At 38.1% G+C, this 13,541-nt stretch overlaps 1 protein-coding gene across 10 annotated transcripts in view; it reads right to left on the reverse strand.

Annotated features, from left to right (window-relative positions):
* THOC2 (THO complex subunit 2) overlaps positions 1-13,541 on the reverse strand; it is a 142,624-nt gene that overhangs the window by 73,592 nt on the left and 55,491 nt on the right. For all 10 annotated transcript variants that reach the window (XM_066357651.1, XM_066357648.1, XM_066357653.1 and 7 more), the window contains exon 8: positions 10,303-10,469. In XM_066357651.1, the coding sequence (XP_066213748.1) occupies positions 10,303-10,469 (167 nt within the window). The remainder of the gene's footprint in view (positions 1-10,302; positions 10,470-13,541) is intronic.

Consider the following 13,541-nt stretch of genomic DNA (forward strand, 5'->3'; position numbering starts at 1 on the left):
CCTACCTTTTCTCCTAACCTCCAATATCTCCTCTCTCATTCTCTCTCTCAGCTGATAACCTTGTTCTGTATTTCAGTGAGAAAATTAGAGCAATCAATAGGACTTTTATAAATTCTCACCATCATATCTACTTACATACCAACAACTATACCTACATATAATGCCTTTTCATCCACTATCATAGATGAATCCTCTATACTCCTATTTAAAGTCAATGCATGCACTTATACCATAAATTATATCTCTCTTTCCTTCTCAAGAACACTACTCTAGTCTGACCAGGTGGTGGCACAGTAGATGGAGCATCGACCTGGGAGGTGGAGGACCCAGGTTCGAAACACCGAGGTCGTAGGCTTGTGCGCGGGCTCCTGGCTTGACTGCAGGCTCACCAGCTTGAGTGCAGAGTCGCCAGCTTGAGCATGGGATCACAGACATGACCCCATGTTTGCTGGCTTGAGCCCAAAGGCCGCTAGCTTAAAACCCAAGGTCACTGGCTTAAGCCCAAGGTCACTTGTTCTGTGGTAGACCCCCAGTCAAGGAACATATAAGAAAGCAATCAATGAACAACTAAGGTGCCACAACTATGAGTTCATGATTCTTATCTCTCCCTTCCTGTCTGTTTCTCTCTCTCTCTCTCTCTCTCTCTCTCTCTCTCTCTTTTTCTTACAAAAAATTAAAACAAAACAAAAAGAACACTACTCCAATAACAATGGGGAACAAAATTTTTGTTGCATCTACAAAAACACTTGTTCTTACCTAATTCGAGTGTGTTGATCTCAAATCTGACATTAGTTTTTCTCTGTAAGCTACAGGGTTTTTTGCAATTCAAGATTTTAGGTTTTCATCTTATTGTAAAATCTGCAACATTTAGTTTAACATAATGAAGTAGGAATGTCTTCTTGGGCATCACCTTTGTGAAAATATAATAATTTATATAATGCAGTAAATACACTAATACACTAAAAGATGATTGCTCCGGATTTTGTCTACAATTTCAAAATAGAACATAGTAAAACACTTATTTTAATCATAAAATTTGCACAAAACTTATTTAAATTATATTCAGGTAAAAATTTGCGTTTCTAGCTTTTGCGTTTGTGTACTTGTTGAGGACAATCTCATTTGATGCTCCAGCAGTAGTCTGCTCATCACTAACAGCTCCAAGATTTTCAGGAAACTTATCAAGGTGACTGTTCAGGAAGTGAATCTTAACGCTCATGTTACATCCAATGTCGCGGAAAGCCAACAGCATCCTTTGAACCAGAAGTTCATAGTTTTCTGCTTTTTTGTTGCCAAGGAAGTTTTTTGTAACTGCCACAAAAGACTGCCATGCTGTTTTCTCCTCCTTATTCATCTTCCTGGTAAATTCTTCGTCACATATGAGGGTTCAAATTTGAGGTCCATCGAATAAACCTGCTTTTATCTTCTCAAAAGACGAGGCAGGAAAAGCAGAGACAATATGTTGAAAGCATTCACTTTCTCTATTCAAAGCCTGAACAAACTGCTACATTAAGCCAAGTTCGATGTGAAGTGGGGGAAAAATGATCCTGTCTTGATTAACTACAGGTTCATTCACAATATTTTGCATCCCTACTTCCAGAGCTTCACGTTTCAGCCACTCCTTCTGTGTCCAGTGTTTCTCCCAAGCTCGGCTGTCCCACAAACACAGAAAGCAAGGATACTTCGTGAAACCTCTCTGTTGTCCTAGCAGGAAATTAATCATTTAAAGATCCACACAAATGATCCAGTTATGGTCCTAATACTTCAGAAAGTTGAGGACAATTTTTATGTCATTATAATCTTCTCGCAGATGAGTTGAAAAACCAATTGGAACCACTGCATAAACATTACTGTTGTGTAGAAGAACACATTTCAGACTCCGTTTAGGGCTGTCAAGAAATAGCCGCCATTCTGTTGGACTGTAAGTGGTAACACCTAGCTGGCTGAGAAGGCTACTGATATCATGACAGTAAACAAAGGGTTTGTCTTCGGAAATAAAGTCCACAAAAATTTGTTCACGCTTCCTGAAATGGGATACTTTAGCTGACCGGTGAAGTACATTCTTTTCTTAAGCCTGGAGGCTAATAACTCAGCTGTTTTCTTTGACAGGCCCAAATCTCTTACTAAGTCATTCAATTTGGTTTGGCTAAACTGCTAAGAGGTTAATGACTGCTTGGCATCAGAAGAAGACCCTTCAGATTCTATAACCATTTCCTCATATATCTTATCAAAATACACTTGATCACCATGTTCACTTTCTTCGCCCTTAGAAGAAATAAAATTGAAAACTGGAACCGGGAATGTCTCAGAGTGTGGGATAGGTCGTATCGCTGAAGGAGTATTAGGATATGCGATCATATGTCATTTTTTCTTGCCAATGCCCTTTGTATGGATCAGACAGAAATAACAGTCACTGCTGTGGTACTTAGGTTCACGCCAAACCATGGGAATACCAAAAGTCATTCCTTTGCATTTTCCTTTTGTCCAGTCATGAAGCATTTCCTCAAAATTATGACACACAATATGAAGAGCCCAATTCTTGTCTTGATCGCCAAGGGGAACTTGAAAATAGCCAATATATGCACATGTCACAAATGATGAAATATTGCGCCTTTGATGTTGAAATGTATAACAGCCACATATATAACAGAAGGACTATTCTTACATGTACGCCTAATCGAAGAAGCCATGACTCAATCTTAAAACAAAATCAGAGGGTGTTTTTATCAGATAATAATTTTTTACATTTAAAAACAACTACAATTATGTAAAAGTGATGTTTTTAAAACATTGTCTTGTGGTTATGTTCAATCCAAGAGTTGTTGCCCTTTAACTCCAATTTAAAAACCAATGCATGCCATTAACTGTAACAAAAAGAAATTAAAATTGCATAAAAACTCGAGCATGCACCAAAAAACAGATATCAGATTTGGAATCAGCGATGCAGAAGTATATAGAAACAGTTCTAAAACCTCATTCAACACAAAATGAAAAAAAAATTGTTCCCCAGTGTAATTTTTTCTCTCCCCTACATCACCAGTTTTCCTCCTTTTTACTCAGTCAATCCAACTAGCATACAAATGTTTCTCTCTCCCATCTTAAAAAAAAAACCTCTCAAGCTTACTTCCCCTACCAGTTACCACCCCATTTGTCATTGTCTTTGTAGCAACTCCTTTATAGAGTTGTCTATTCTCACTGTCTCCAATTCCACTCTCCCAATTCTCTTAACATTAACCGAACTCTACCAAAATGGCTATTTTGGACCTCCCTGCTGATAAATCCAATGATTATTTTTAGTCCTCATCTTAAATGACCTACCAGAGAACTGATCATTCCTTCTTCCATTAGCTTTCCAAAATTCCATTATTTTCCTTGTTGTCTTCTTACCTCATATGTTCCTCCCCTCCTCCCAGGCCCTCTGACATAGAAGTGCCCCAAGGTTCAGCCCTTGGATCTCCTCTCCTGTCTCTCTATAGCCAAGCCCTGATTATTTCATCCAGTATTACAACTTTATATATTGTCTACACACTTTTGACACCCATGTTTCTATTCTAGCCCAGTCCTTTCTCTAGAACACCAGATCCATACATCTAGTTATTTGCTCAACATGTTCACTTGGATACCTAACAAACATCTCAAACTTAATATGTCCAAAACTTAATTCCTAATTTCTATCAAAAACACTCCAAATCCATTTTACCTGAAATTTGCCCTATCTCAGTTGATGATAACACCATCTTTTTTAGCTGCTGGATCCAAAATATCCTTAAGTCTACTCTCTTACATTCTGTATCTAATCCATCCGTAAATACTATTGGCTCTACCACGAAAATACATTTACAATCTCATCAACTCCCACTGGCACCATAACTATATCAATTCTTTAAAAACCTAAGACAAAATACAAATGCACAATCTCTCTTGTCTCTCTCACATACACACCAATCATGTCACCATCAGAGGTGGCTACTCAAAAACTTCACTTTAATAGCTAGTAATTAGGGACAAATATAAGGTGACGGAAAATGATTTGACTTTGGGTGATGGGTATATAACATAATCAACAGTTCAAATGCTATATCAAATGCTAATGAAACCTAAGAACTCTTATAGATCAATGCCAAGCTGTTAGTTAATTTTCTAAATACTTTTTTAAATGGCTAGTAATTAATAAGAAAAAGTTAAAGCATGTGTCCTGCCTTTCCAGTAGTAACTATTTCAAGGTAACCAGAAAGTCCAAATTAATAAGGGACAGCTCTCCTTTATAGAAGAATGACAGGTAATAAATGTAGAAGCATGATAAAATCAGTAAACAAAGAATTCGAAAGCTTCAAGAAATAACTGACACAGGAAAGGATTATCCATGTACTCCAAACCACTTAATATAATAATGTAAATGAAAAAGTGGTGTTCACATGCTGCCGAAGTGTCAACCTGCAGATAACCTGCTACTGACAAGGGAGAAAATATCACTGTAAAATAGAGGGATAAAATGTCATCAATTAACTGGAACATTAAAAGTCTGACAGATATTGGAGGTTATACTATATAAAACATAATGCGTATCTAGTATTTTTGTCATTAAATATTTTACTTGAACATAGTCAAATCAAGCCTTTAGACCTAACTACAAGTATATAAGAAAGACAGGACAAAGAACAAATTAACCCAACCTTGAAAAGACTAAATAATTTCAAAGAATCTTCTATGGGAATGGTTTCTTCAACAAGTCAATGCCATTCAAGGAAGGGGAGATACTATTCTAAATTAAAAGAATCCTAACAATCAAATACAATGTGTGGTCTTTGATTGAATCATCTTTAAACCAAAATAGTTGTAAAATGCATTTGGGGGGCAATGTGGGAAACATGAATATGGTGTGTGTTTATTATATGATAGTAATCTAGTTAGGTATGAAATTGACATCATGGTTAAACAGAAAAATGCCCTTTAAAAAAGTACAAATTAACATATGAGTAAAAGTTCATGATATCTGTAACATAAATTAATACATCCCAAAAAGTATACCAACATGTTAATAAGCTTACTTTTAGGTGATCAGCTTATGCGTATCTAGTTCATTAAACACTCTTTCCTATGTGTTTAAAAATGTTCATAATAAAGTAAAAAAAATAAAGAGAAGCAAAATTAAAAAACTAAGTCAGATCATATACTCTCCTACTTAGAATCTTTCACTGGCTTCACCCAAGCATCAAGGTCAAAAACTTTGCACTAGCTCTGTGCGATCTCATCCCTCCTCTTTGACCTCATCTCCTACTGCTCTCCCACTCAATCACTGTGACCCAGCCACACTGGCCTCCTTGCTGTTCTTCAATGCATCAACATGCTTACACCTTAAGGACTTTCTTTGCAATGGGTGTTCTCTTGGCCTGAAGATTCTTCTCCAGATATCTGTACAGTTTACACCCTCATATCTTTCATTTGTTTAAATTTCATCTTCTCAGTGAGGTCTATTCCCACTATTCTATTTAAAATTGCAACCTGTAACTCCAGCACCCCCAATCTTCCTTATCCTGCTCTATTTCTTTTTTTCTTTTGCCCCATCTCACTTACCAACTTCTAACATGCCATATAATTTACTAAAATGTTAGCGTTGGCCCTGGCTAGATTGCTCAGTGGATAGAGCGTCGGTCCGGCATACTGGGTTTGATCCCTAGTCAAGGCACATATAAGAAGCAACCATCCACTTCTCTTCCCCTCCCTCTTCCCCTTCTTTCTCCCTCAGCCCCTCTCAAAGCCAGTAGCTCGGTTGGTTTGAACATTGGCTCCAGGTACTAAGGATAGCTCAGTTAGTCTGAGGATCAGCCTTAGGCACTGAGGATAGCTCGGTTCATTCAAGCATCGGCCCCACATGGGGGTTGCCAATTGGGGCACATCCAGAAGTCTGTCTCTCTATCTCCCCTCTTCTCACTTAAAAAATAAAAAAAAGAATGGTAGCATCATGAAGGCAAGAATTTCTCTTTGTTTACAGATATAGCCTCAGTAGCTAGAACATTAACTAACACATAAAATGTGCTCAATCAATATTTCTTAAATGAAGTTGGGTTATGGCCTGACCTGTGGTGGCGCAGTGGATAAAGCATCGACCTGGAAATGCTGAGGTCGCCGGTTCGAAACCCTGGGCTTGCCTGGTCAAGGCACATATGGGAGTTGATGCTTCCAGCTCCTCCCCCCTTATATCTCTCTCTGTCTCTCTCTCCTTTCTCTCCCTCTCTGTCTCTCTCTCTCCCTCTCTCTCTCCTCTCTAAAAATGAATAAATAAAAATTTAAAAAAATGAAGTTGGGTTATAACAGCACCTAACCATGGTACCACTATTACTACAACTATTCTATTTTGAATCCACAAATCAAGGAGCTGTAATATGGGTGAGAGCCATCATCTCCTTCCTCTTTCCTGTGGCAAGACAACTCCAGCTAAGTTTGTTTTTTGGTTCCCTTATACTTTGTCCTCTTCTGCCTGTCCATTGTGCTACCTCTAATGCTGTCTAAATACCCAATCACCCTGGTCGGCAAACCACAGCTCACGAGCCATATGCAGCTCTTTGGCCCTTTGAGTGTGGCTCTTCCACAAAATACCACATGCAGGCGCTACCTCAATAAGGAATGTACCTACCTATATAGTTTAAGTTTAAAACATTTGGCTCTCAAAAGAAATTTCAATCGTTGTACTGTTGATATTTGACTCTGTTGACTAACAAGTTTGCCGACCACTGCCCTATCACATCAATCCTTGTTAGAGGAATCAAGCAGATAGTTATGCCTGCCCAATTTTCCAAAATGATCATATGCTCTAAAACTGTTACATCCCTTAATGACCCTTATAAGACAAAGCATCCAGTATAGCTAAACACAGGTTGAAACTACAATAAAATCACTCTCACCGACTTCATAGCAGAAATAATTAATTTTGCCTAGTATTAAGGGGAGGAAAAGCAGTGACACAGCCTTTTAACCCAAATAAGTCCCAATTGGTGAAAATACAGGTTGCAGGCAGGAGGAATGAACATATATTATCAGGTAGTAATATACAGAGGGAAGGGTGGAGTAAGGCAAGGGACTAACATACAGGGTGATCATACAGACCTAGGAGCCAATTACCAGGGTTATATTCTCAAAGTGGCCCTTGATTTCTATGGCTTTCCTTCCTTTACCTCCCAGACCACTAATTACGTAAAATCTCTGACCTTTCTCCTCCTGTCCTTAGTGGTCCTTAAGACTAAAGATTCTCACAAGATAGTTCAGGCAATAGAAATAAGGCAAGGTTACACAGAACAACGTGAAGGTTACTCTTTCAAATAATAGGTTATTTCTAAATCAAATGTTTCTTGGTTGGGTATCTCTTATATAATAAAAAGGGTCCATTATCTATTTTAAAAAGGATTATTCCAACTTATTCCAACATTGTTAACCCCCAGGAATATTTTAATTCAGCTCAAAAAGTGTTACTATTATGAGGAATATTTTCACATAAAAATTTTAATTCTAAATCTCCCATTCAACTAACAATACTTGATGTTATGCCATAGAGGTCATTATTGCTCACTGCATTATTCTCTGAAACAGAGTCTCCAAAGCCATAACCTATATTCTAATTAATCATGTCCAAGTTAAATTTCAGTTACCCTTTCACTTTAGCAGTTGGTTTCATGTTCTAAAAGCCAAAACTATCATGGTGCCTTTTTCTTTAATTAGTAAATGATAGGTGGGGAGGCAGAGAGACAGACTCCCTCATGTGGCCCCACCAGGATCCACCTGGCAAACCCCCTACCAGGCAATGTTCTGCCCATCTGGAGCCATGGCTCCACTGCTCGGCAACCAAGCTATATTAGCACCTGAGGGACCATGGAGCCGTCCCTCAGTGCCTGGGGCCAACTTGCTCGAACCAATCAAGCCATGGCTGGGGGAGGGGAAGAGCAAGAGAGACAGAAAGAGAAAACCGGGGAGGGGGAGGGTTGGAAAAGCAGATAGTTGCTTCTCCTGTGTGCCCTGACCCGGGACTTCCACACACAAGGTCACTGCTCTACCACTTAGCCAACCAGCCAGAGTGTCATGGTACCTCTTAAAATAGGATGAAATACTTGAACTTTTCCTTCCCTGTACTAGAGTGGACTCCCTGGCATCTTGTAGAAACAAGAACAACTGCCATCACTAATTTTTGAACAAAGGTGAAGTAACCTTGCCCCAAAACCCTACCATGTGTCTTGTTGGGCACCAAAAATCTATATGCTTTCAAGTTCTGATCTGATTTCTATTCTGGAGCACCCTAGATTGTGAAAAATAAAAGGTAAGCAGAGGCAGTAGGTGGTTTAATCATTTGAAAATCCCAAAAGAAATCAAATTACTTTTTAATAGCCCCATAGTATTCCATTGTATATATGTACCACAGCTTTTTAATCCACTCGTCCACTGACGGACACTTGGGCTGTTTCCAGATCTTCACTATTGTGAACAATGCTGCCATAAACATGGGGGTGCATTTCTTTTTTTCAGTCGGTGATATGGTGTCCTTGGGATATATTCCTATAAGTGGGATGGCTGGGTCAAAGGGCAAGCCACTGAAATGTACATTTTAGAAAGACTAAGGTAGCAAACTGTATGTTACAGGCATTTTATCACAATAAAAAAATTGGGATAAAATTAATAAAATAAAATAAAGAAATCAAATTACTATCTGAAACTTGAGCTCCAGAGGACAGGAATAGATATGCTTCACCAGAGAATCCTCAGTGCCTAGCAAAGCAAATAGCATATCAAAACACTCAATAAATATTTCTTAACTAACTTAGTACCCCAAGCAAGTAGACAAAGTAAGAAAACTATACCAAAAGGCTAACAGAGGCCTTAATACATTAAAATCCTCCATGCTATCAAAAGATAGACCACTCATTTACAATTAATGAGCATTTCCTGTAGAATAAGCAGTAAATTAATACAGAGAAATTAGTAAAACATAGACCCTGCTCTAAATGACTCACAATCTGCAAAGTAGACATAGTTTATTCTAATACAACCTGATAAGTGCTAGAAGTCTGTGTCAAGTTTTATAAAAACAGACATCCAGAAATGACTAATCCTGCATGGGTGAAGCATCAGCCAAGACTTTATAGAGAAGGTAGCACTTGATCTTAAGAAATAAATAGAAGGTCACAAGATTAAGAAAGAAAGGACAGGTGAGAGGGTTGTGTAAGAATAATTTTCTAGTTATAAGGAGCTACATGGAAACAAAGGTCTTTCTCTAAATTCAGGAAATGGCTAGTAGTAATTTAATATGGTTAGAACATCAGATTTGAGGGGGGAAAATCACTAAATATGAGGCTGGAAAGAAAAAATGGGGGTATATTGTGAACAGCCTTTTCTGCTATGTTTAGAAGTTTGAATTTCACCCTGCAAGCAAAGTTTAAACAGTGTGTCAATTAGATCTCTTTTAGAATATAACGGTAGTAATAACATGAAAGATGGATTGAAAGAGAAATAACCAGAGGCATAGATAACTATTGTAGTACTTTAAGTAAATATTTTCCAATGGTCACTATCTATGCAATAAAACTGTAACTCAACACAGTATTCAAGGCCCTTGAAAATAAAATGTACACCTACCTTTCCAACTTCACTTCCTGTCCCTTCTTTCCCCACACCTTACAATCCCACCACATTTGACTATATACCATTTCTTCAATCTATTATGTACATTCACACTGTCACATCTTCACTCTTACACTATTTTTTACTTCCACACATGACAACTCTCAACAAACTCCTCATCCTTCAAGGACCAGGTTTAAAAAGTTTACATCTATAAAGTCTTCCCTGACTCCATCTCTCTTAATACAAAAAAAATTATTATGCTTTTCTCTAGGCCAGTGGTCGGCAAACTCACTAGTCAACAGAGCCAAATATCAACAGTACAACGACTGAAATTTCTTTTGAGAGCCAAATGTTTTCAACTTAAACTATATAGGTAGGTACATTTCTTACCGAGGTAGTGCCCGCACGTTGTATTTTGTGGAAGAGCCACACTCAAGGGGCTAAAGAGCTGCATGTGGCTCGCGAGCCGCGGTTTGCCGACCAGGGCTCTAGGCTTTGACATCACATCATTCGTATTACTAATACAGTACTTACTGCATCTCATTGTTAGCGACCCATTTATCTATTTCCTCTGCCTGAATGGCTGAGCTGAAATCAATCATTTACAAATAAAATTCAAATTAAACAGCACATACAAAATCATGAAATTAACCTATAGATACATATAGATATAGATACACACAAACATTTTTTTACCTGATAAAACTTGAATTTGAACCCAAGAATATGACACAGTGTTTGCGGTTCACACATACTCATGTAAGATTCTAATAAAGATATAAAGAAGTCATCATGTTCTGGCCTGCATTCAAACACTTCTAAAATGACATCCAAAACTCTATTGGGATCCAGATTAAAGCATCCTGCAACAGATGAGATATACAAAATTCAAAAGTAATTATATATATCATTTCTAGAAAAGCCATTACTTTCAAGGACAACTTATATAACAAGATAAAAATGTTTTTAAAAACAACTTCTTTAACAAGTTTGCTTGCCCTGTCCCAGAGGAAATTCTTTATAATTTTTAAGATCATCAAGTCCACTCCCCACATATTACAGATGAGAATGTGACTTGCCCAGGATAACAGAGCAGATTAATGACAGGGCTGGGCTGGAGACCAGGACCTGGGGTACTAAGTAAACTTTCTTCTATTCCACAACTGTCTCATCAGTTCTTAATTACTCAGTCTAGTAAAAGAGATCCACACCATTAACTCTTGGCAAAATATGAAAACTAAAAAACGCATCTTACAAGTTAGGCAACTACAGGGTTTTTAAAAATGTCTTATGCAGAACTTACTTGGCGTGTCGATAAAGAGTTCATGAAAGTAAACCATCATTTTTTTTAAAGTTTTTTTTTTTTTAATTTTTATTTATTTATTTATTTTTTACAGAGACAGAGTGAGTCAGAGAGAGGGATAGACAGGGATGGACAGACAGGAACGAAGAGAGATGAGAAGCATCAATCATTAGTTTTTCAGTGCATGTTGCAACACCTTAGTTGTTCATTGATTGCTCTCTCATATGTGCCTTGACCGCGGGCCTTCAGCAGACCGAGTAACCCCTTGCTGGAGCCAGTGACCTTGGGTTCAAGCTGGTGAGCTTTTTCTCAAACCAGATGAGCCCACACTCAAGCTGGCGACCTCAGGGTCCTGAACCCGGGTCCTCTGCATCCCAGTCCGACACTCTATCCACTGCGCCACCGCCTGGTCAGGCGTAAACCATCATTTTTAAACTCACTTTGTAGTTTATCTTATATACACAACAAAACTACAAAATATAATTGTACCAATTTATGTTTATGAGTTTTGGTAGTATTTTAAAGGGAAAACAGGTATACTACTGATAAAGATATGAGAAAACACCAAGGAGGTGGGGACATAAAAAAGGAGTAAAGATAACTAACACAAGCAAAGAGAAGAAAACAGACAATCTAGGATCAGGGGTCTCCAAACTTTTTACACAGGGGGCCAGTTCACTGTCCCTCAGACCATTGGAGGGCTGCCAAATACAGTGGTCCTCTCACTGACCACCAATGAAAGAGGTGCCCCTTCCAGAAGTGCAGTGGGGGCTGGATAAATGGCCTCAGGGTAGTTTGGGGACGCCTGATAGAGCAGGAAAAAGGAAGAAGCACTGAGTAGGTGCTGATGGCTACTTATCCTTACTAATCTCCGACAGTAAGCTAAAAAGGGCCATGGAAAGCTTAACAAACCTTCCCATCAGCCACCCTACTCTTAAGATGTACATAACCTCTATTTGCATTCAGCTTTAGCTTGTTACCGTAGTTATATTATAATGCAGGCAGATCATATGTGCATTCAATTTCAGAATGCAACTATTTAGGTACATACAGCAAAAAAAAGAAAAATAATGTAAGTGGTATAGGCCATTCCATTCACCGTTCCTCTCAATAAAATGTATACCTGTGACCCAGAGTAGGCAGGAGATATCAATCTGCTATTCCCTCAATTTGTATCAGTTCCTACATGCCTTATGCACCAAGCTGAATGAAATTCTAGTATTTTAAATTACATATTTTTCATTAAATGTAGGCCCTAAATGCAAGCTAACTACTTCATTGGGACAAGCAAATAAACACTAGTTTCTTCTAATGCTGGAGGAAAAAAGAACAAGTAAGTGTGTTTAGAAGTAGGGAGAGATGTTAGGTCTAACCACTGCATCTTATGGATGACTTGGGGCATTTTTCAAAGAAAATTCTTATATAATCTAGTTTATAAGAGGAGATTTCCAGAGTTACTTGTATAAACTTGATACAATTATATTAAGTGCTATAAAACTGTCTGATTCACAGAAGAGTTAAGTCCTCACTTAATATCGTCAATATTTTAAACTTGAAGCAAAATGATATATAACGAAAACAGTGTTACCACTAGTTAATTGATGTAAACAGTTTATCAGCAATTATAATAAAACAGTGTTGAAGGAAACCACATTATCTGAGGACCTGCTGTATCTTAGCACTCACCTAGAAAACCAAACTCCACAAATACAAGAGTATTTCCTCTTTTTATAAAATCCAAAGTTAAGAACATATTTTCTTCCATTTCTCACACTAAAGAAAACATGAGTGATCATGTTACTAAAAAAGAGCTCCAGATTTTCGTAACGTCTCCATAGAAATGTTTACCTAAAGTTTTGGGAAGAAAACTTGTTTGCATCTCCCTGTACCCTCAAAAAGTATGGTCTATGAATGTAAAAGTGACTCTAAAATAGCAACTAGAAATTTTAAATGCTTCTGGTGGAAATACAAAATATAAAATGGTACAAACACTTTGTAAAACTGGCAGTTTCTTTGAAAGTTAAACTTACACCTACCATATAACAAAGCCATTTCATTCCTAGGTTTTTAACCAAGAGAAATAAATGTCTATGTCCACACAAAGACCTCTATACAAATATTCATAGATGATTCAAAATAGGACACTGTCAAATGCCCATCAACATGCAAATGGGCAAACTGTAATACAATATAATTGTAAGTATATGTAATGGACTTCTTACTCAGCAATAACAAGAAGAACTAACTATTAATACAAGCGACACCATGGATGGTCACAAGATAATTATACTGAAATTAGCCATAAAACAAAAGAACTCACTATATGATTCCAGAAAATGCAAACTAATCAATAGTGAGAAAAAGCAGGCCCTGGCCAGGTGGCTCAGCAGAGCACCAGCCCAGCGTGTGAAGTACCAGGTTCGATTCCCAGTCGGGGCACACAGTAGTGAACATCTCCTTCTTTCCCCCTCCCCCTCCCCTTTATCTCTCTCTCTCTCTCTTCTCCCCTCCCACAGCTATGGCTCCAACAGTTAGGGCAATTTGGCCCCAGGTGCTGAGGATGGCTCCATGGCCTCACCTCAGGTGCTGACATAGCTCAGTTGCCAAGCAACAGAGCAGCGGTCCCAGATAG

The sequence above is a fragment of the Saccopteryx leptura genome, chromosome X (genome assembly GCF_036850995.1).
Source record: "Saccopteryx leptura isolate mSacLep1 chromosome X, mSacLep1_pri_phased_curated, whole genome shotgun sequence".
In the NCBI taxonomy this organism is placed as follows: domain Eukaryota; kingdom Metazoa; phylum Chordata; class Mammalia; order Chiroptera; family Emballonuridae; genus Saccopteryx; species Saccopteryx leptura.